At 41.8% G+C, this 22,435-nt stretch overlaps 1 protein-coding gene across 2 annotated transcripts; it reads right to left on the bottom strand.

Annotated features, from left to right (window-relative positions):
* Positions 1-6,431: 6,431 nt before the first annotated feature.
* On the bottom strand, positions 6,432-20,895 carry csnk2a2b (casein kinase 2, alpha prime polypeptide b). 2 transcript variants are annotated; one of them, XR_015130472.1, is made up of 13 exons: positions 19,863-20,895; positions 19,395-19,506; positions 17,082-17,183; positions 14,953-15,003; positions 14,774-14,833; positions 13,889-13,972; positions 10,571-10,681; positions 10,379-10,480; positions 9,713-9,813; positions 8,440-8,588; positions 8,256-8,339; positions 6,989-7,072; positions 6,432-6,840 (listed from the first exon to the last, which is right to left on the bottom strand). XR_015130472.1 is itself a non-coding variant. In XM_086301676.1 (12 exons), exons 1-11 carry the CDS (start codon positions 19,964-19,966, stop codon positions 8,263-8,265), a joined length of 1,053 nt encoding a protein of 350 aa, XP_086157802.1. In that variant the 5' UTR covers positions 19,967-20,895; the 3' UTR covers positions 6,432-7,072; positions 8,256-8,262. The 2 variants fall into 2 exon arrangements, 1 of the variants encoding a protein (XP_086157802.1); XM_086301676.1 differs by having other exon boundaries at positions 6,432-7,072.
* Positions 20,896-22,435: the final 1,540 nt, after the last annotated feature.

Genomic DNA, 22,435 nt, shown 5'->3' on the forward strand with positions numbered 1-22,435 from the left:
TAGTGATAAAATGTTTTGCTTTTGAATAAAAACAAAAGAAAAAAGATTAAAATTAAAGATTTCAAAGTAGCCTTTGACTTCCACAGCATATTAACACACTCAACATCCACCTCCATCTGGTTAGTTTAGTCATATATTATTAAAAGTTATTACATTCAAATGTTCAAACTATAAGAACAGTATACATGACATCAGACTATGTAACGTATCCTCGAAGGGTAAAAATGCATCTTATGGTGTTCTGTTTGTGAAATGTGGGCAATCTTCTTATCTTTGATCAGACAGAGAATTTGAAGTATTGAGTGCACCCAATGACTCAGTAGCTTGCTGTTTCTCCTCTAGCAGGAATCACTTGCAGTATGTTTTCAGTCATTGAGGTTTGTGGGCATTCAGTTTTATGCACAGCATTTTAGGCTGTCAGACAGATGGCCTCACTCACTTTGACTCTAGAATGCTTTGTTATGCAAAGGATTTCATGGTCAATGCAACTGCAAATCATCATCCCTCTACCACTGTACTTGACAACTGGTATGAGGTCTTTCTGCTGAGATGCTGTGCAAATGTGGCATTGGATTATGGCCAAATGCTTCCATTGTGGTCTCATCTGTCCAAAGGACATTGTTCGGAGGCAACTTTAAAACCTAAAGATTGCTACAATGTTTTTCTTAAACAGCCCTTTGAACAAGCCACTCTTGTTCAGTCTTTTTTGAATTATTCTGTCATGATGCTGAACCCGAAATTCCTCCAAATCCATCCATCAGAGTGTGAATGTGGGTGTAAGCTAGAAAGAACTTAAAGGCGTAGAATAAAGTGCTGTATGAAAGAGTGATGAATGTGGCTTGCATAAAGCATTCTGAGTCCTCGGCTACAGTAGAAAAGCATTATAATAATGAAAGGCTCATACAGAGTCATCTTAGAGAAAGTAGCGCTAACCAGAAAACACTTTTTGCTTTTAATCCAGTGTTCGTGACCTCTAAGGTCCTGTGTCAGGTCTTTGCTACATTTCTTTCCTATTTATTAAAGAAATTACTTTCAGGTGTTCATCTGCTGCCACGTCTTTCTTTTGGGTTTTGATCGGTTTTGATCAGTGTTAACAGCTCAAAAACAAACAAAGAAAAAAAACCCAAAACATTCCTTTGAAAGTGATCAGGTACACAGACTGGAATGAAAACTTTGAAAGAGCTTCACAAAGCCAGGAGCCAGGAAGTCTGAATTCTAAGAAACAAAGTAAAAAGAGATGTAGGAGTGACAAGACTGTCACACAGCGCCCTAATGCACCTGTAAAGTAAGACAGCTTAATTACTGATCTTAAGAATTAGATGCTTTGGGGGAAAACACTCATGTCCATCCTTTTCCTTTTGCTCATCTGGAGCCGGGTCGCAGGGGCAGTAGCCTAAGCAGGGAAGCCCAGAGATCCCTCTCCCCGGCCACCTTCTCTAACTTATCCGGGGAAAATTGAGTCGTTCCCAGGCCAGCCAAGAGATATAATCTCTCCAGGATGTCTTGGGTGTGCCCCGGAGCCTCCTCCTGGTGGGACATGCCCAGAACACCTCACCTAGGAGACACCCTATCCGATGCCCGAACAACCTCAACTGGCTCCTTTCGAGGAGCAGCAGCTCTACTCTGAGCCCCTGCCGGATGGCTGAGCTCCTCATTGTATCTCTAAGGGAGAGACCAGCCACCCTTCAGAGGAAGCTAATTTCTGCCGCTTGCTTCCGCAATCTTGACCTTGTGGTCACTAACCAGAGCTTGTGACCATAACTGAGGGTAGAGATATAGATCGACCTGTAAATCGAGAGCTTGGCTTTTTTACGATCAACTTTCTGTTGACCGATACAGCATCTGCAGTAGTTCAAACATGACGTACAAATGTGGGTTGCAGCAAAGATGTGAAGCAATATGTAATTTATGAACAAAACACACAAAGAAGCCGTGAGGCACCATTTTAGCAATAAAAGCATGGATGTAATTAATGAGATTAACAGTGACTTTGTTCTATTAAAGAGTCTAGTAAGGCTCAGAGCGAACCTACACAATATTAGGAATCTGTGGTAGATAAATGGAATTCTGCCATTGCTCACTTTATTAATTGCATCTTATTTCTAGAATTCTTTGAAAGTGTCAATCCAAAAAGGTGTCATATATAAAGCCACAATATTTTTTAACTAAAGAAGCTAAAGTGTTCATATTATTCAAAGAAAAGAAGACCCAAATTCTATGTAAAAGTAAACATGTTGATGAAGAGGTATCACGTGAACCAACAGAAAGGCAGTCAGATGGAAAAGTAGTCACTGTAAAAGGATCACAAAGTTCACAACTCGCTGTTTGTTTACAGCCCAGAATTATTCATTTGCTGGCTAAATAATGTGGAAACTACAGGTCACCTGTACATTTGCACACGAGCATGTGTGTGTGGACAAAGAGAGCGTGCAGTGGCCACCGCTGATCACACAACACTACTGTTAAAAGTTTGATGTGTGTGTTGGTGTTGGAGAGTAAGCGAACGTGAGCGAGGAGTCAGGTTGTAGGACAGGAAGCCTTCCTTTTTTCAGTATAAGAAGAAAGCCAATACTTCAGACCTGGACACAACAACAGCAACTAATGCTGGTGACCTGTAAAAGACAGCTATACATTGTGATCAACCATTCATTGTACAGGTTTAACATTAAATAAACAAACAACAGGTCAAATAGACTGGAGTCCCCTGACTGTGCTGTAACACAATCTCATATTTAGTCTCTGAAACCAATGCTAAATAAAACCGGTATGCATTTACAATAGAAAACATGTAGAAAATGTACAATTTAAAGAAAAAATGGTAATTTTGAATTTGATGGCAACAAATATGTCAAAGTTAGCACTGTGTAGCATTTTTTAATAAACAATAGTCTAAGTCTGAGAGCTGAGGAAACAAGCTGCCGAACTTTTGTGAGAGGAACTTTGTCTGATTCGGGATTCTAGTGCTTTAACTGTCCTGGTTCTTCTTTGGTGTATTTTGTATTTCATGATGCACCAAATGGTGAAAGGTTTGGCCAATCAAGGGAACACAGACTTTTTTTTTCATATGAAGCCCTGCTGTTGTCATACACCAATCAGACATCATATTATGACCACCTGTCTAATATTGTATTTGTCCACCTTTTGCTGCCAAAACAGCCCTGACCCATGGAAGCATGGACTCCACTAGACCGCTGAAGGTTTGCTGGGGTATCTGGTACCAAGTCCGTACCAATAAAGTCCTTTAAGTCCTGTAAGTTGTGAATGTAGAGCCTCCATGGATTGGACTTGTTTTGTCCAGCACATCCCACCAATGGTTGATTGGACTGAGATCTGGGGAATTTGGAGGCTGAGTCAACATCTCAAACTCATTGTTGTGTCAGTTCCTGAACCATCTTTGCTTTGTGGCAGGGCACATTATCCTGCTGAAAGGGTCGCATCCATCAGGGAGTACCGCACCGTTAGTCTACGTGGTCTACGGCGTACGTGGTGCCAGGTGATGCCCAGGTAAGCGATGCAAACCCACCAAGTCATCCACGGGATGTAAAAGAAAACATTATTCATCAGATCAGGCCACTTTCTTCCATTCCTGTTGTTGTCTGTCGTTGTGACCATTGTTGCCACTTTCGGTGGTGGACAGGGGTCAGCATCGGTGCACCTTCATCTCATATGCGACAAACTGCGATGCACTGTGTACCTTTCTATCAGAACCATCATGAACTTTTTCTGCTATTTGTCTGTTCTGGACCACATGGGTCAGCCTTTGCTCCCCACATGCATCACTAACTTCGACCCCACATGATCCTGCACTGGATCAGCACTGTTAATTTCTTGCACCCCACAAGAGCTGCAGCTTTTGGAGATGCTAAAACCTGTACATACTGTTCAGCAACGATGGCGCCTTTCCAGATGTGCAAGCTGCACCCCCATACTATGAAATATGCAGCCTCTTGAACTGAGTGTTGACAATCAGGATGAACAATACAGTGCCTTTCCTGGTCTTGGGACATATGGCTTCTTCTTTGCATGATAGAGCTATAACCTGGGTTTGTGGATGAACTGTAATTTCTGAAAGTCTTCCTGATTTCTCCAGATTCTCAGAACCTTTTGATGTTATGTTTTCAAAAATGTTATATAGTGAACACCAACAGATGAGGAACAGAAGAAGAAAATTTTGTCTCCCTGTTATCTTGTAACATGCAGGAAATTTGTGACTTTTCCTGTTTTGGGCACCAAATTGAGATTTGCATAATTTGCAAGTCATAACTCCCTGCAGCCCTCCAGATACAGGCAGCAAACATATTCCAGGAGCATGTGTTTTAACTATGACAAAGTCATGTGAATTTGAAGCAATATCAGGGTTCTGCTGGCTAATCAAACCAATTTATTAGCACAGTATTGAAAAGAACAATAACAGTGTTTCAGATTTGTGATGGTGAGTGAGTGACTGCAATGTCAAACGTGTTGAATATGCAAATATTTACCATGCCACTGCAGTCCTCCTCGATGCTTTGAATACTTATGTATTTTTCAGCTTGTACTGGTTTTACTTTCTGCCACTTTTTTTGTTTTTTTACACAGAGAAATGCGCACACTTTCACGGACAACACCAAACAGCAGAGGACAAGTTAGTGACCAGGCTGCAAAAGATTAAGGCTCATACCCCCTCATCAGCTAAACAGTAGCAATGGGACTACATATAGCACTGTGCAAAACTTTGGAGCTATCCCTCATTTCTTTATATTTTGCTGGGAAAATTGGAAACCTATTGGAAATACAGCACATCGCTCCATAAGACTTGTTGTCACCGATTTACAGTCCAGTTCTTGTGTAATTTGGGATCACTAAGCCTTTTCTCCTTGTTTCCCTTCATCAGGAAAGGTTTCCTCCCATTTTTAAGGACACACTGTCCCCCATGCTGCAATATACCAGGTTTTTTGCTAATAGCTCTTTGAGAATCACCACTTCTAACTAGGTTACCTTTGGTATTTTTCATAAATTCACTAATGAAATGGGAACAAATTGTGTATTTTGTGACAACCTGAAAAGTTGCTCAAAACCACTTTAAAAAATACAAAGTCTGGCTCTTTGGAAGCAAAATGCAACGAATGAGGGGTTGTTAAAGGCCCCTCTTCTGTGGAACCAGCTTCCAGTTTGGATTCGGGAGACAGACACTATCTCTACTTTTAAGATTAGGCTTAAAACTTTCCTTTTTGCTAAAGCATATAGTTAGGGCTGGAGCAGGTGAACCTGAATCCTCCCTTAGTTATGCTGCAATAGACGTAGGCTGCCGGGGATTCCCATGATGCATTGAGTTTTTCCTTTCCAGTCACCTTTCTCACTCACTATGTGTTAACAGACCTCTCTGCATTGAATCATATCTGTTATTAATCTCTGTCTCTCTTCCACAGCATGTCTTTATCCTGTTTTCCTTCTCTCACCCCAACCGGTCGCAGCAGATGGCCCCGCCCCTCCCTGAGCCTGGTTCTGCCGGAGGTTTCTTCCTGTTAAAAGGGAGTTTTTCCTTCCCACTGTTGCCAAAGTGCTTGCTAATAAGGGGTCATATGATCGTTGGGGTTTTTCTCTGTATCTATGAAGCGCCTTGAGGCGACTTTTGTTGTGATTTGGCGCTATATAAATAAAATTGAATTGAGTTAAAGACTTTTATACACCAATATATGATGAACATGCAAAAGGCGTTTTATTGAACTGAAAATGTTTTGAGATGTCGTAAAACTAAAAATTTAATGAAGGTACCCTTTTCTTTGGTCTTTTTTTTTTTTTAAACCCCAAGCATCAAATTTAATTTTTTCTATCATCTAAAAGTTTGTGTTACTAACTGCACAAACGTCCTCATCACTTCTGTTGATTAGCTCACCGACTTTTAGTCTGTGTCCTCTTACAACACTGAGTGCAGGTTTTCCATTTCCTTTAACGCACCCAGGACACGCTCGGTATCTCCTGAGAAGAGCTGGAGGCGGCGGCTGGACAGAGAGTCTGGGCGTTACCTGAAAGTTGGCCCAAAATGCTGACACGGAAGTAATTTGATTGCATGTATATTTTCCGTGTAATTTTGTCAAATGAAAAACACTAAATTTCATTAAATCTAATCAATTGGCAATTATTTGACATCAAAGAGGGCTTTGTATGACCCACAGTGCAAAATGAGTTCATCATCCCGAGCTAAAGTAACTTTAAAATACCTTAATATTGGCTTTTATCCATCAAAACTAAATGCACTACACAGTTTTTGCTCACATGTTGTTTTAATACCCAAATATCTTTGGTTAAAGGCCATCTTGTGTATTTTAGGTAAACTGGAACCCTTTAACTCAACCCATTTTCCTTTATTAACCAAAATATAAAATAATCATAATAAATGTCACGCCATATCAAAACAAATGAGCAGTAAAAATCACTCACAACGCGTGCAGTTCATCTAAATAAAAATCATTTAATTTTCATTAATATTAATATTATTATCATCGTCATCATCATTCTATCTAGAGAGAGTCCACCATGCCACTTTCAGATCTGGAGTAGTGCTAAGATGCCTGTCTGTCTGAAGGGGGAAGAGGGTGGGGAGGAAAAAACAGGAAGGAGACAGACGAGTTAGGGTCGGGGGCAGGACCTGTACAGGTTCACGCTCCTGTTCATTCTCCATGCTGATGCAAACAAAGAGGGGGGCGCTATAAAGGAGGGCTGGACAGAAAGAGGAGGAGGAGGGACTGAATTGTAGTTTGTCTTCACTGGCCAACATGAAACTGAGCTGTGAGGACAGAGACCAGCTGAGGGGGACAATGGGTGGAGGGGGTGGAGCAGCTTCAAGCTCACTGGTCAGGTCTGCTGGACAGGGAACCAGGACAAGCCAATCACAGACTGATACAGAGGAGGAGGGTTTATGTATACACGTCTGCATCTGTGTTTGTACATGTAGAGGTGTGCTTGCACTGATGTGTGTATCTGTGAGTGTGTAACTGGTCAGAGTTACTTTGATCCATTGTCACTGTACACTTGTCAAAGTCACTGTCACAACCGGGTACAAAGTTGAGGTAACAAACTTCTTTTTCCGCTTCTGTGAAGAGAGACAAAGAACGAGTGAGAGGAGTCGAATCAATTAAAGCAGCAACTCACGGACGTTTTGCTTCCAGGCTTCTTTAAAGCAGAAGACAGACATCATCAGGGAGTTATCGATGTATAACAAACATAAACACTGGTGTTGTGCTGATAATAAAGCCGTAACACGAGGATTTCATCGTTTGTAAAACCACACTGACAGCACGCTGCAGTTAGCTCATTCGTGACGGGCAGCTGTAGCGCCAATACCGGTCGCCTTCCACTTTCTGTTTCTGAGCAACAAGGAAATGAGGCACCTTCACGGAGCTTCACGATTGGCAGGCTTTATGAGGATGCCATTAGCTCACCGCATGCCAAATTAAATCACGATATGCTCATTATTGATAATCAACTTTGACTTTTCACACTTAAATTCAGTCTTGCAGACACCTGGATGAAACCTGACAATTAGGAGAATCTGAATTTTTGACTGAAACACTTTGTAAGACAATACAGATTCCTAATTAGTTACATATTTATCTGATTCTGAGGCCTACTACATGCCCTCAGGCCATCCTCCACCCCAAACGAGTTGCTTTAGTCCACCTTTTTCAGACACTGACATCACACAGAGCCAACCTGAGCCTTTCGCTCCTGGGGATTATCCTTGTGCAAACTCCTTGTTACCTCATTACTGAAGATTTTGGCCACGTTTAATGTGTGCATCCACCTTTTTCAGCTAATTTTGGATATGGCGGTAAAAGCACAGTGAGTTTATAAAGGGATTACTATTGCAAAAAAGTAATTAGATTACTGTTACTTTCCTGTAAGCACGTTGCGTTACTAAACTGTGATTTTGTTTGTCTCATGACAATGACACGACAACGACAGCGTGCAACGTCCATGGCAACAACGAACACGTGTGTAGATCAACAATGGATAATATGGAGTGTGGTAAACAGTACAACCATGCAGCGTTTAAAGCTCGGAAATACTAACAATACTTTGAGTTTGATTCCGTAATAAGTGACAACATTAACATCCGCTGTACACTCTGCGTGGGAAAAAACTTCTTTCTACAGCGAAAAATTAAACTTAAAATCTGAGCACACGTGAAAACTTCATCTGATTATTGTTTGGACTTCTGTGTGTGCTTTCAACTCCTCACGGATGAGCTCTGATGATGTTCTTTAAGCCGTTACCTGTGTTTCATCGCGCTGTAGTGTTGCCACTGGAAACCATGTTGCTGTCAGAATTCGACAAAGACTGCTCCTTCACTACAGGGTCTGCAGGAGCGAGGGGAAAGGGAACCATGTTTAAAAACCAGAATATCTCTGAGAATAATAGATTTCCTTTTGATTTAGTCATTAAACCCAAAAAACCTACAGAAGTAGGGGTGCTCCATGGCCTCTGTGGCGGTCAGTCTCTGTTGGTGATCGTATCGTAGCAGCTTGTCCAGCAGGTCCAGAGCTTCGGGGCTCACCAAGTGCTGATTCTCCGTCTGCACAAACTGTTCCCAGCGCTTCCTGCTCTGCCTGCAGGCAAATGACGACAAACATGTTTCCATTTTTGGAGGCATGCTTCTGACTTGGTTCAAATCATAAAGAATAGAAGTTTCTCTGTACATGTGGGAGATTCTTCTTCTACAACAGCACCTTTCACTTATGGAGTGCCTCAAGGGTGCATCCTGGGCCCACTTCTTTTTTCATTGTATATGTTGCCTCTAAGTTTGACCTTTAGAAAACATAATTTTTCTTTCCACCGCTTTGCTAATAACATCCAGGCATATATCCTCATTCAATTGACAAGCAGATGCATGGGAGCATCAGTTCAGCTTTCTTAGCAACATTAAGTTCTGTGTGATGATAAATTTCTTATATCTTAATGAAAGAAAGCCCGAGGTTATTTGCTTTGGTAAATTTCACCCCTCAATCAACTCTTCTGACACGCCGAGTCATTCGGCTCATTACTGTCATGCTGCTGTAATAAAAAATAAAAAAAACCTGGGCATGATTTTTGATAAGTTTTTTTTTAAAATGGATCAACAAATAAGGACTGCCTCTATAATTTACTTTTATCAAATCAGAGTCACTGCCAAAGTAAAACCTTATCTCTTGCAAAATGACCTGGAAAAGGTTATTGATATTTTCAATCACTTCCCACCTGCACTACTGTAATTCCCTTTGGTATCGAACAGTCATCTTTGGTTGCAGTTAGTCCAGAATGCGGAAGCTTGCCTCTCTACTGGTATTAAAAAGCACAAACATCTCTTAATTGGTTCCCTTTCCGTTTTTGAATTGATTTTAAGATTTTATTGCTTACTTTTAAAGCTTTGAACATCACATTCATACACCTGTAAGTACTCTGAGGTCACCTACCCAGTTGCTCTTAGCACCAGGTCTATGGAATAATCCATCTCTCCATATCCGTACAGCTCAGATGGTACACACATTTAAATCTTTATTAACAAGACATTTATTCCTCTTGGCATTTGGATCAAGTGTAGCATCCTTATAGACAAATACATTTTATTTGTTTAATGTTTTGCTTTCATTTTATTTCCCTTGTTGTTTTATTTAATTTTATTGTCTTTTATGAGTTGATCGATTGTCTTTCTCTAGATTTTCATGTAATTTTTCTTGAGGCCGAGTGAACTTACTGTCCTAGGAGGTCCTTGAAGCGTGGGTCTAGCTCAATGTGGTATTTACGCAGGTAGCCGAAAAGCTCGTCTGTCCCCAGGACTTTGGCAATCCGCACCAGCTGGAAAAAACAACAGTGGAAGATCATACATGTCAGAGCAGACTTTTAACACCTTCCAAAACATTAAAAAATGTAACACACAAGCTTTAAGACAGTGGTTACCTCCATCTTTTAATATATAGTCTATGCTACCAAACTGTGGGAAACTCAGACCAATTACTGCATTTATTATGCCAAATTATGCTTCAGCGACAAACCCTGCCATTTATTGGTTTATAAGTTAGTGCCACATATGAAAACATCAGGACACTATCTCACTACATCGTCTATTAAACAGGTTACATTGTAGGCTCTACAAAGGTTCTCCACAGAAGTTAAGTTAGAATGAGCAACTGCACTGAAACCTTCTGGTAAAATGAGGACCCCTGGTGGTGAAAGGTTTAATTACATTTTACAAAAAGTAATTACAAAAAGTACCTTTAGCTGAGAAAAGGACACCACAAACAGCTGTGTGTTTGTGCCATGAGCCGAGGCAGACCAGTTTTTTAACGCAAGTGTGCATGGAATCAGTTTTTAATGTTTACTCTTTTGTCTCATCTCGTATAAAAATTCGTGTGACAGGCACCTGATCGTAGTTGTCTTGTCCGTGGAAGAAGGGCTCTTTCTGAAAGATCATACTGGCCAGCATGCAGCCCAGGCTCCACATGTCTAGACTGTAATCATACATCTGGAACACACAATCATCAAACAGCACTGCAGATGAGGACAAAACAGACATCTCAATTATCTGCATGTGAGAAAACAGTGTGCGTGTTACCTGGTAGTCCACGAGGAGTTCAGGGCCTTTGAAGTATCGTGAGGCCACTCTGACGTTGTACTCCTGGGACGGGTGGTAAAACTCTGCCAAACCCCAATCTATAAGACGTAGCTAAAAAACACACACAGCAGAGACACATCCTGTTAATGCAATTTAAGGGTAAATTGGGTGAAGTCACATCTATATCAGCCTGCTGCCCCCTACTGGACATCTTACAGTCTGTTTTTCTTTTCTTGTAATAAAGATAAACCTGCAGTCTGAATTTCTTTCCACAGAGAACTTATTCTGCCCAGCATAGCCTCCACTGAGCTTCACTGTTCCCTGCAGAAACTCGTCCTTGAAGTGCCCTCCAGCTCACTGAACAAAATGTGGTCTGTTCAAACCAAATACTTCAAATTTTGACTCCCTGCTGCCATTTTTCTGCTCTTGAGCTTTGTGTGTGTAGCTGAGTTTGAGCACTTTGTTGCCAGTTCAGAGAAAAGGCTTTTTGGCTGCAAGTCCACACTCTGCTTGTTCCGAACATCTCCACGTTTCAAGGGGAAGTCGGCTTTTCGTCTGCTGCACGCAGATTTCTGCATTTCAGCTTCACATTGCTGCTCATTTCCTTGTGGCACCGCTGGAAATGCCTGTGTGCCTTTGAGACGTCTTACTGACAGAGGATGACATCCTTTGGATATTTTTGTTATGCTAACTGTTGGCAACATTTTTTGATGAATTTGATTTCTGTCACTTCTGCAGCAACCCATTTTTTCCCCCTTCTGTCATCAGATTTTATTCCCGCGACGCTGCTGTTTCTGAGTAAACTCAAGATCGCAGTTCGACCTACATAAGTTGCAACATTAAAAACCGAATTGTTTTCAATCAGGAAACAGGATCTGCTACTGCTTTCACACAAAGCACAAAAAAAACCATGATGTAAACAAATAAAACATGTAATTTCTTATCTGATATATAAATATTACTGGCTTTAAAATGAAAAATATCAAACTAGTCAATGATTCCTATTGTGAATACATTATTAGAAAGCGGGCTTTCTGGGGCATTAAATGTATTTAACTTCCCGGTGAAGGCTTGTTAATGCCAAATGTGTCAGAGTTAAATATGGCTTTGCTCTGAGCATACAGGACTTTTAATATTTTGATGACTTCATCAGTCTCGCTTTGGAGGAATTTTGGCCTTTTCTTCCGTTCAGTGTTGGTTCAATGCATTTGCAGGTATTTGTTTATGCATGGCTCTCTTAAGGTGCTGACACAGCATTTTAATCAGGTTGAGGTCTGGACTTTGACTGGACCACTGCAGCACCTGGATTCGTTCCTTTTTCAGCAATCCTGCTGTGCTCGAGATCATTATTCTATTCCAATTTGGGCCAAATTGACAAATCGCTTCACATTTTTCCCTCCCACTGTCGCCAAAGTGCATATGCGGTATTTGTCCTGATATGCTTGCTGTCTTTGGTTTTCACCAAATGTGCTGCTGTATGTTGTGACCAAGCATTTTCACTTCGATCTCATCTGTTCACATTCAACTTTACAGACCTAAACCATGCTGCGATGTTCTTGTTTTATAGAGAACATCCTTTCCTACAGTGGCCCTGAGACGTCAAATATACCGCGACTTAAGAAACCACCAGAAAATAGACAAACACTGCGAAAGCACACGAAACACAACAAAAGTTGAATTTAGCACAACAGAAAGTGTTTCTCGGGACACAATAACTTGACGGTCCAGCGGCAGAAGTGACAGAAACAAAAAAGACTCAAAGCAGAAGGTTCAACCGTGCTGTGAATGAGAAAAGATGCTAACCCTAACCCTTTGAATCACATATTCATATAATACTGTACATACATGTTTGCCATTAGCTGTTTACTGTTAGCATGCCACTTCCGCCACTGTTCTGTAACGTTATTTGGTCCCCAGAGGTTTGTGAGCTTTTACAATTTTTCTATTTGCTGGTGTCTTCTTATGTTGCAGTCTGTTTGACCTCTCAGGGCCACCGTACTCTCTCCTGGTAACACTTCCAAACAAGCCACACCTGATTCAATGTTTGTCTAATTGCGCTGTCATGAACTTTAACCTTTAATATGCTGACTGAGGCCTGTAGACTGAGATGTAGCCTGTGGGTTGCAGGTGCATTTATACACCCGAATGCTCCAGACCAGCACACTGCAAAAAATGTCTGTTTTAATAGAAGCGCTCCCATTTGCTGATGACCACTCAGGTGGATTCTGTTACTTATCCTCATAATTCATATAGAAGCAGTGAGGCGCACTTAGTTTTTCCCACAGGACTCATTTTAAGACTTGACTGTAGCATGCCCACAAAATTTGTCCAGGCAGACTTTAGACTGCTTCTTTCTTTACCATGTACATATTTTTATTACACTTTGCACAATCTCAGTCTTACTTTTTACTCTTCTTTAGTTTAACCACATTTTATCCCTGTTCCATCTATAAAGCTTTCGCACTCTCTCATTTTAAGGCCGTCACTATGCGCCTGTGGCACTTTTACTTTAACTACATTATTTAATTATTGAAAATTGTACTGTTTTTATTATTTATCCTGCTGCTTTTAAACAATTATTTCCCCTGTGGGATCAAAGTATCTATCTTCATGTATTTAAAATAATCTATAACCAGTGTGGCAGCGAGCTGCCTAACCTTAAGTCACTAAAGCTGTGAGCAGTTAAAGCAGACCAGTTTTTGATTTGTTGTGGTGTTTGTGCTGTGCTGATTAGTGGATTTCCTTTCTGTTAGTGTTGCTCACTCCTCACGCTGGAAGTGGAAGAGAGACGAGAGAGACGGAGTGCCTTTCTCGCTCTGGAGAAAGGCACTCGGGAGCAAGCGACTCTCGACAGAAAATAGATCCATAGTCCTTCACATACACGTAGGACTACATGCTGTCAGAAGTAACCGAGAGAGTTGGAAAGGTCTTGTTTTTTTTAAGTAACATCATAACCTATAAAAAGTGACCTGAGGCATCTGCAGACTGATGATCATAAACGCTTTAATTATCTGATTCTAATAGCTAATGAAAATGCACCAACAGTGTGCAGTGAGCCTGACATTTACGTAGATGGAAATTACATCTGTGTTTATTTTAAGGTTCTCATGCCCAATGCACTCGCGCAGGGACGCTGCGTATTTGAAAGCCCACGCTAATGCAATAACAACTGCTTTTCAAAATGGGAAAAAAAAGAAAAAAAAAAGAGAGATAACAAAAGATGGGAATGAAAAGCCGTGGTGAAAATAACCAGTGAGGGAGGGTGAGTGTGGGGGTGTGAGGGGAGAACAAAATAAGACTACACAGAGCACTGCCTACCTTTCTCAACTGGTGGTCGATCATCACATTGTGAGGTTTGACATCACGATGCATGATTCCCATACTGTGACAGTAGTCCAGAGCCTGACACACACACACATACACACCAACATAAAAAGGTATTAAAGTGCTTCTTTTTTTGGTAAACAGAACAGATTTTCAAGATAGCATTTCTAAACTCACTAGTTTTCTTTAGACAGCATTAATTATTTCTATAACAGAAATATTATAGACAATATTATTAGCCCCCTGAAAAACAGACCTTTTCATTAAGCCATAACAAAACACACTGCTGCGAAATGACGTCCTTTAAATTGGTAATACTCAAAGCTTGTAAAATTAGGTTAATCATCAAATTTGTAAACAGTTTAAAACTTTAATGACCTAAAGAAAGTTTATATATACTGCAGAGAGACACTGCTTATATTTGGAGGAAAAGCACCGTCCCCACAGCGGAGGTTGGCGAGTCTGGAACCGGGAATCTCGTCGAGGTGGAAGTAATCAAGAAAAGGAAGAAGGATCTGTGAAGATTTTCAAAGAAAACCTCAAGCAGTCAGGAGTGAAACTGGGTCTGGGTCATCGCTTTGTCTTCCTACACAACAGCAACCCAAAACATATGTAGCTCCTGATGAAAAACGAATTCTAGAAGACCAAAGTGACCGTTACTGACTGGCCTGCACAAAGTCCTGACTTGAAATCTGCGGGGTGAACTGAAGCCCAAGGGCCGTGCCAGAATACCATCAGAACTGGTCAGGAGACGAGGGGGCTAACAATACTGACACTGGTAGTTTTTGGTTTTTGTGAAATTATTTTGTTTCTGTAAAGTAGAATAATGTAAGCATCCAAAACAAAACTACGATGTTTGCTAAAGCTGAGATGTCTCACCTTCAGTAGTTCATACATATAGAAACGGATATCGTAATCTGTCAACTTCTGGTACAACTCCTGCAGGGGGAGAAAAATAACACAAATAAGCACTGAGGTTTGCTGCTCTTTTAGCCTTACTGATTGCAGCTATGAGAGACTTTGCACCGAGCAATGAAGGAAAGAGGCGAGGATTGTACCTTGAAGTCTGTGTTATTGATGCATTCAAAGACGAGTGCTGGCGTTCTGGACTATACAGCCACCACAGAGAGCATGAGAAGGGTGTGGAGAGAAATCAGGAGGAAAAACAAACAATTAACACCACAGAGAGAGAAATATATAAATCAGGAATACGCTTATTTCTGATTCAATCACCTGATAAACCAGTGATTTGGCAGCCCCCACCATGTGATTTCAACCCAAACGGGACGAACGATACAACCATTTGAATCATCCCTGATACTCAGCCGTGCACTCAAAAAGCTGTGCATACAATGATCATTTTCTAACCCAATGAAGTTCACAGGAACAAACAGACAAAGGACCCCGCAGGGTTCCCACCGCTGCACTGGAACAAGGCCTCCTGGCTTAGTCAGAGCATTTCCACTGCCTAAAAATATCCTTCCTTCCTGGTCGGTTGATGTGTCCCAGCTCAGAAAATTGTAAAACGGAGATATCCAGTCTGGTCGTCGCGGTGGATTTCAGATTGAAAACACAGAATATAGAAACAAATAAGTGGTCAAATGATAAAACTCCTGTAACTTCTGTTGACTACAAAACAAAAATTAAAACGCCACAAATTTTAGGTCCGATGGGAAGCTGAGAGCCAAAACAATCACACGGTAATTACAGCAAAACTGGAATTATAAGATTACTTTGTTTCTCGTGCCGACACAGAGTCTATCATTTGCTAAAGACAACGATGTCGTAAGGGGCTTCCTGCAGTATTTGTCATGCGAACAAACAAATGCTCAGGTGAGCACACAATGGCACAATAAACCAGCGATCCAGGTGCTAAAAAGAAAAGTTGCAGTTCCTCAAATGGCCACTTGAGGCAAAAACAAAAGAGAAGCAATGATTTCACACAGCTGGCCGTGTTAAAATATCCAACTTTACAGCAGCAGGCAAACAAGCTTGCTATGACGATGGCCCTTTATGACGACTGCATGGAGGTTATTTAATTATTTTGTTTTATAACTCATAAGTTTTCATTAGACTGATGTACAGAATTTAGCATGATAGAGTTCCAGCTGAAGTGTAACTTCCCAGTTTTCAACTGCAATGCCCCTGAAGTAGGATTTCGAGTCAGAGCAGCACATTTGTGACTCGCTAAATGAGCCGTACACAGAGCATTGATCAGGCACTATCCGTGAATGTGCTGCAGCACCTTTTTAAGCACAAAAAGAGCCCCGTGTTGTATTTCTACTGACGCACAAAGAGCTCGACCTCACTAAGGAGCAAAGCAAATCATGTTTTCCTTGATTTTCCAACTTCACTACTGGAATACAGTTTGAGAGTAAAGTCACTCCCAGCTCAACCATCCGTCTTCAGAGGCAAATGAAATGCCACAACAGCCTCGCTTTAGATCATTTTCGTCACCAAACTGAACGTCTTCACCTCGTCAGTGGTGCTAGTGCACTTATGAGGCGAAGCAAATCATCCTTTACATGCATTTCTGTGTGATGCAACCAGAAAACCTACAGTTGCATATTTCTAACCACAGCAGCTAGCATTTGCTTCCTTCTGGCTCAACACCGCCCGAAAGAAAACAAAACAAGAGGGAACTGGCTGTAATAATAAAAACAGTGTGAATACCTATGGAGCTGAAACATACTACAAAATCTTTTTGTACCATTAGTTTCACACTTCTCCACTCACCGACAGTCAGCAAATGCAATTCACCAAGAAGTGCAGCAATTTTCCAAACATACAATGGGAAAAACAACATGGCTGCCTTGGAAGTATTCAAGGTAAACACTGCAGCCTCTAAACTGACACCAACTTGTAGCTTAAAAAAAATGGTTCCAGTCAACCCGGTTTATTCATTTTAATATGGGGGAAAGTAACAGTGAGAATGGCGCATCCCTTATTTGGCTGACATTAAATCAAAGACCTAATATAAATGTAATTATTCACAATGCTGTGAGCTTGGGACAGTTTGTTTTCTTGAGAGAATGACGGGGAAACAAAGAAGGCAGAAAGACGGAGCTTTAATCTAGTAGCTGCATCTCTGGCTGACATTGTGGCTGCTCATACTCTAGCTCTAGTTTTACATCTCGATTCATTTTGACACTTCATAAAAACATAAACATGCTATTAGCAAGCCTACCACTGGGTCTTTCACTGTGTCCACCAGACGGATGATATTGGTCCCTCCTCGCAAGTTCTCCAGGATTTTGATCTCTCGCTTGATCTTCTTCTTCTTGACAGGCTAAAACAAGCATGAAAAACAAAACAGCCAGATTTAATAAAAAGATTTAACAGAGCAGTCTCAGAATAAATGAAAAACAGCAGAGGAAAAGATGTAAAATCTGAAAGGTTTGCTGCCCTGCTGCTTCTTCTCACTCCCGCCTCATATCTGCTGACTCTGCTTGCACTGTCGCTGCTGCTGCATTCTTCAGCATCTCTTAGCTTCACTCAGTCTGAGGTTTCCATTTAAGTGACTGTCAGCTAATCCTCATCTGTCACAGGCATCACTCAATTTTTTTTAGCGGTTAGACCTCTTGCACTTAGTCATATAGTTGTTTAGTAACCATGTTAAATAGTGACTACTAACTGTGACAAGACAAAAACGAATCAAACGCAGGGTCTACAGCTAAAAATCTAGATATTTATGCTGTGGCTGTTTTTAAGAAGGGCTCAAATGACTTGGATATGTGAATGTTGTGTACTCAATTAGCTTAATCCACCAGTAGTGAGGCAGCAGTAATAGAGCCAGTCAATCCAAGCCGGTTGTAGTGTTCGCACCACCTACGTCTTACAAATGGAGCTTTGTGTCAGCACCTAATTTAAGGAGTTTGGTTATTTCCCATATTTGCCTTTATTATTAGTTATATTTATTACTGATGTGATGCAAATGTTTGGCAGTTCTCTGCAGCACAGTAACCACACGTCATCATCCTGCTGGAACCAACTTCGTTAATCTTCATCTGGGATTTTCCAAAAGCAGCAGGGGGCTTTGCTCGCTGGCTTAACTGCAGGGCTGCAATTAGCTCCAGATCAGCAGTGATTGAGTGACCCAGAGCTGCCATCACTGGCCCGCTAGCTGTTTAGGCGATCGGGCAGAGCGGCCCAAGTTTGTTTGTTTTTTTCCATCTGGCAAAATGTTTGTCAGGAAAAAACTTTGGACTCTGATGTTGGAGTTTTTTTAATCACTAATTCAACAAACATGTAATCTAAACTTGACAAATGCAGGAAAACTGGAAAGCTAAGGTGCATCTATTTTCAGCTTACACGGTCTCAGCGCATTAGCAGGGTTTAAGACAAAAAATAATCCTTTCACGCTGCCAGAATTTTAAGAATTATGTCTTTGGGTTCATTTAAGCAGCTGGGATGAGAGTCAGCAATACCACGACTGAGGCCAGGTTTCTCTACTGCAAAATGATGGGGGAAGAGTTCCCCCCCCCCCAAGCGTGGTAGGTGCCTTCCTTTGGTGGTTTTCAGGGCACGCACAACTGACCTAAAACTCGCTGGAGAAACTAGACATCTCATCTGGTCTGGGAGCGCCTCAAGATCTTCCAGGAGGAGGTGGAAAATGTACTCAGGCAAAGGGATGTTTGGAATAACCTGCCTAGCCTAGCAAAAGACTAATTATTCAGGAAATACTCAAGACTAAAAAAAACTATGTCTTCATTATTCATTAATTTAACAATTATGTATGCGGTCATACATCATCAGCTGGTCAAACTCTGCTTTGAGGTTTTCTTAAAATTCACAGTAATTGAAGCAGAAATCTCCACGGCCAGAAACTGCAGTTCCTTAAATGGCCACTTGAGGCCTGTTCCAGAAGTAAATCAATCCCAAAAGGCTTCCATGTTAAATTACCAAACTTTACAGCAAAAATAAGGATGTTTGCTTTGTGCTACAGGAGACTGTTTTGTTCTCAAGAGCTAAAATCCATTTTCATAACAACTATATAGGGGTGAAATGCACCTCAATGCAAAGAGCTGTAGCCAACAGCTCTCTCACCCTCATTTGTGCTGTTGGTTTAGGAGCATTTTAATGGAATGCTCTGATATGGATTTAAATGTGCTATAACAAGTTTATCCCTGAGTTTTGTTGAAATTGTAGTATTTAAGTACTAAAAGCTACTTTTAGCTACTCCCATATTCACAAGGGCTCACTACAGCAGGTAGATCCACATATCTGACTTAATGCAATGCCCGAGAGATTTTTATTTCCTGTTGGGATCGAACTCAGGATCTTTAGCATAGACAAATGCATACACAATTACACAGAATTCTCACACCTTTTATATACAGTCTGTGTATTTATCTAATAGCTTTTCACAACTGGTGGTATGGTAAGTATAAGGCTCTATTGCAGATATATTTGGCAATAAAATATTATTAAATAATAGTTATTCTTTAAAATGTAATAAAAATGCCCATGATGGCAGTGCTGTCCCAATCAATCTGCTCACCTTCAGGATTTTGACCACCACCTTCTCATTGTTGGTGATGTTGATAGCCTCGAACACTTCGCTGTACTTCCCTCTGCCCAGCTTTCGAACCAGCTGGTAGTCCTCCTGGTTGCTATAGGGACAGCCAGAAAAACAGGAATATGAGGAGAGAGGAATTTTTTTTCCAGATACATACAATTAAGCCAGTCTATAAGCTGATTCTAAATGTTCTACCCGCTGACTTCTGGTTCTGATACCAAGCCAAAATGTTATACAAGTCAGGCTGGATAGGTGAAAGAGATGGAGGTAAGGAGGAGGAAAGTGTCAAACAGTGAAGAACAGCAGGCTTGAAGGTCGGGAGACATGGTGTCATCACACCCTCACAGCTAAATGTATAATAATAGACGCCCATCTGCCATATTTCCCCTCCACAGAAATCCCTTATCATACGATTATCATGCACGCTGCAGTAATCAGAAATGTCCTCACTTCCAGTTGGGTACGTGGGCCTCGTAGTCCCAGTACTCGCGGGTCTTCAGCGTGTTGACGTCTGCGTACACACGGGCTTTGCTACCGGCCACCGGACCCGGCATGGCGAGACCCGTGGCTCGGGTGCCGTGGGGCGCCTGTCACGGAGATCTGCTGGGATGTGGATGGCAGACTAAAATGGGGGGTGGGGTGGCGGGGTTGTATGAATGGGGATAACGTGTGTGGGTGTAAAGCGGAGCTGGCCAGCCAGCTATCGTGCAGAGATAAGCAACCAGAGTCAGAAAAGTGGAGGCAGGAATGATGAGAAAACCAGGGATGTCCGCCGGGAAAAGCCGCAGTCACTGCCCGCCGAGCAGCACTCCTTGGTGGGGTTAACAGAAGCAGCAGAGACGGGGAGGGGGTGGTGGATCTTGGAGTGATTAGCAGCTGAGGTTACACACAGGGACGGGGAAGCATCGGGGCACTGAGGTAGAGAAGAACCGGACCCCTGAAAGGCCACAGAGGGGGCTGGAAAGGAAGTCGGTGGTCTAAAAATTACGGGTCTAAACTCCGAGGCTAACGTTGCTCTTTGCGGGCCCCAAATCCGAGGAGAAACAGGCGGCCTTCCTGCGCTGGTCCGGGAATGAGGGGTGCCCACCGTGGGCCGGTGTTCGCTATCAACCGAAAACCGATGTGATGGATCGACAGCGGGGATCGATCTCGGGGAGAGGAGGGGGTGGAGTAGCAGAGAGATCGATGATGTTAGCTAACGGTAGCCTGCGATGCTACTTGAGCGCGAGGATGTCGCACCGACGGGGAGCGCTCGGCGCCGTGCACCACCATCGGCGGAGACAGCGTCATGTGCGATCGGCTGTGCGGGGTAAGCAGCGTCTCGGAGGCCCGGTGCCACACGCTCACGGAGACCCCACGATTCAAGGGGATTCTTCTGCACCTGCGGACCTCCCCTAGTCGAGAGCGCAGGGAAGGGAAGCGGATTGCGATTGAAGAGGCGCAAGAGAGCCGCCCGGATGTGAAAGCCGCTGGCTGCCGGGGTGAAAATGAGGAACGAGACCTTCCAGTGGATAGCCGGGCCACAGCGCCCCCTGGTGAAAAGGATGTGACGGATTTCTCAACTATTTAAAAACGGAGTGCAAAAGTAAGTAAAACAAAAACAAAAACAAAGCTGGCTCCGGTATGTAACAGGTGTCGTCTCGTCTGTTTGTAAGCAAGGTGCAAAAACTACCTCTCTAAGGCAGAACTCGTTAGATTTTAGTTGCTCCTGTCACTTTCCTAAAACTAGATATGCTCTCGAGCGCACTTGGAAAAATTGTAAAATCTTCACACTTTCACCCAGCAAAGCGCAACCTTGCTCAATTAGAATGTTCTCCAAAATGTGAAAACATTCTAGAGGAAAACCTTTAGGAAGCTTTTCCTGGAGGTTCCCTTAAGTTTGTTTGTTTTTGTTTTGTTTTTTTAAATAACCTTTAGGGAAACATCTGGGAACATTCTTGAAGGTCCCCTGGAGGTTCTACAAAAGCAACCTTCAGTTTTCAGATTGCCACCCTTGCTGTTCACTCTGTTTTAACGAAATTTGTCTCATATGAATTGGAGTTGTCTCAAGTATGAAATACAATTCATTGTTTCTATTTTACCTTTTGAGTTCAACTCTGGCCTTAAATTTGAACTTGGTAGCATGGATTTTCTTAAAGAATATACATATCTCACTATAGTATTTTGTAATAGTTCTACAATAATATTCTCCATTTTTTGTTAATTAATGAGTAATAATAACAACAACCCTGCTATGCTTTCTGTGTTTCTTTCATGTAAGAAAGAAACAGATTAGAACATGATTGAAAAAAAAATCAGCTATTTCAAACGTAATATTAAATAGTATTTTACATCTGAAGCCGAAAACGTCTGGTAAATTTCATATATTTTCATGGATGAATTCAATATTCATGAGACATATCAAGGCTTCTTTTGTTTTAATTTTAATTATTATTGATTGACAATCAGAAATTCAGTATTAATCAAAAAAAGGATTCCTGATAGAGAAATGTTCCAATTCTAAAGCGTGGTCACTTAGTACTTGGTTGGGGTTCCTTTACCATGAATTATTGCATCAGTGCAGTGTGGCATGGAGGCAGTCTCTGCTGAGGTGTTACAGGTTACTTTGATATGAGCCTTCAGCTCATCTGTGTTTTTGGGTTGGGTGTTTCTCATTTTCTTCTGGACAATACTTCACGGAGTTTCTGTGGCGTTCAGGTGATGGTAAACTGGCTGGTCAATCAAGCACAGTAATAACATGGTCACCAAACTATTTGGTAGCAGTTTTGGCATTATGAGTAGAAGCTGAAAGGAAATTGCTGTCTCCATAAAGCTCTTAAGAAGATTTTACTGAATTTCTCTAAAAAGTCCTGGTAGACACTCTATTGACTTTGGAGTTGATCAACCACCAACAACACCACACTGCACCACAAATGATCACACAGTGCAGGACATTCACATGGGACTTCACTACCGCTCTGTTCCTTCATCTAAGAGGAGGTCCACATCCAGATGTTGTTCTCCCTGGCCCAGGTAAGACGCCT

The sequence above is a fragment of the Aulonocara sp. 'chitande type north' Nkhata Bay genome, linkage group LG7 (assembly GCF_057382095.1).
Source record: "Aulonocara sp. 'chitande type north' Nkhata Bay isolate Kocher_YH1m ecotype deep benthic linkage group LG7, A_spYH_male_GT1.1, whole genome shotgun sequence".
Taxonomy (NCBI): domain Eukaryota; kingdom Metazoa; phylum Chordata; class Actinopteri; order Cichliformes; family Cichlidae; genus Aulonocara; species Aulonocara sp. 'chitande type north' Nkhata Bay.

What these genes read in the sequence shown, in the direction of transcription:
- csnk2a2b (XM_086301676.1), bottom strand. Translation starts at nt 19,966, where the DNA reads ATGCCGGGTCCGGTGGCCGGTAGCAAAGCCCGTGTGTACGCAGACGTC. An exon ending in TCGACCACCAGTTGAGAAAG is followed by an intron (nt 10,682 to 13,888) that starts GTAGGCAGTGCT and finishes TGTGTTTTTTAG; the next exon opens with CTACGTCTTATAGATTGGGG. An exon ending in GACAAGACAACTACGATCAG is followed by an intron (nt 9,814 to 10,378) that starts GTGCCTGTCACA and finishes TGTTTTTTCCAG; the next exon opens with CTGGTGCGGATTGCCAAAGT.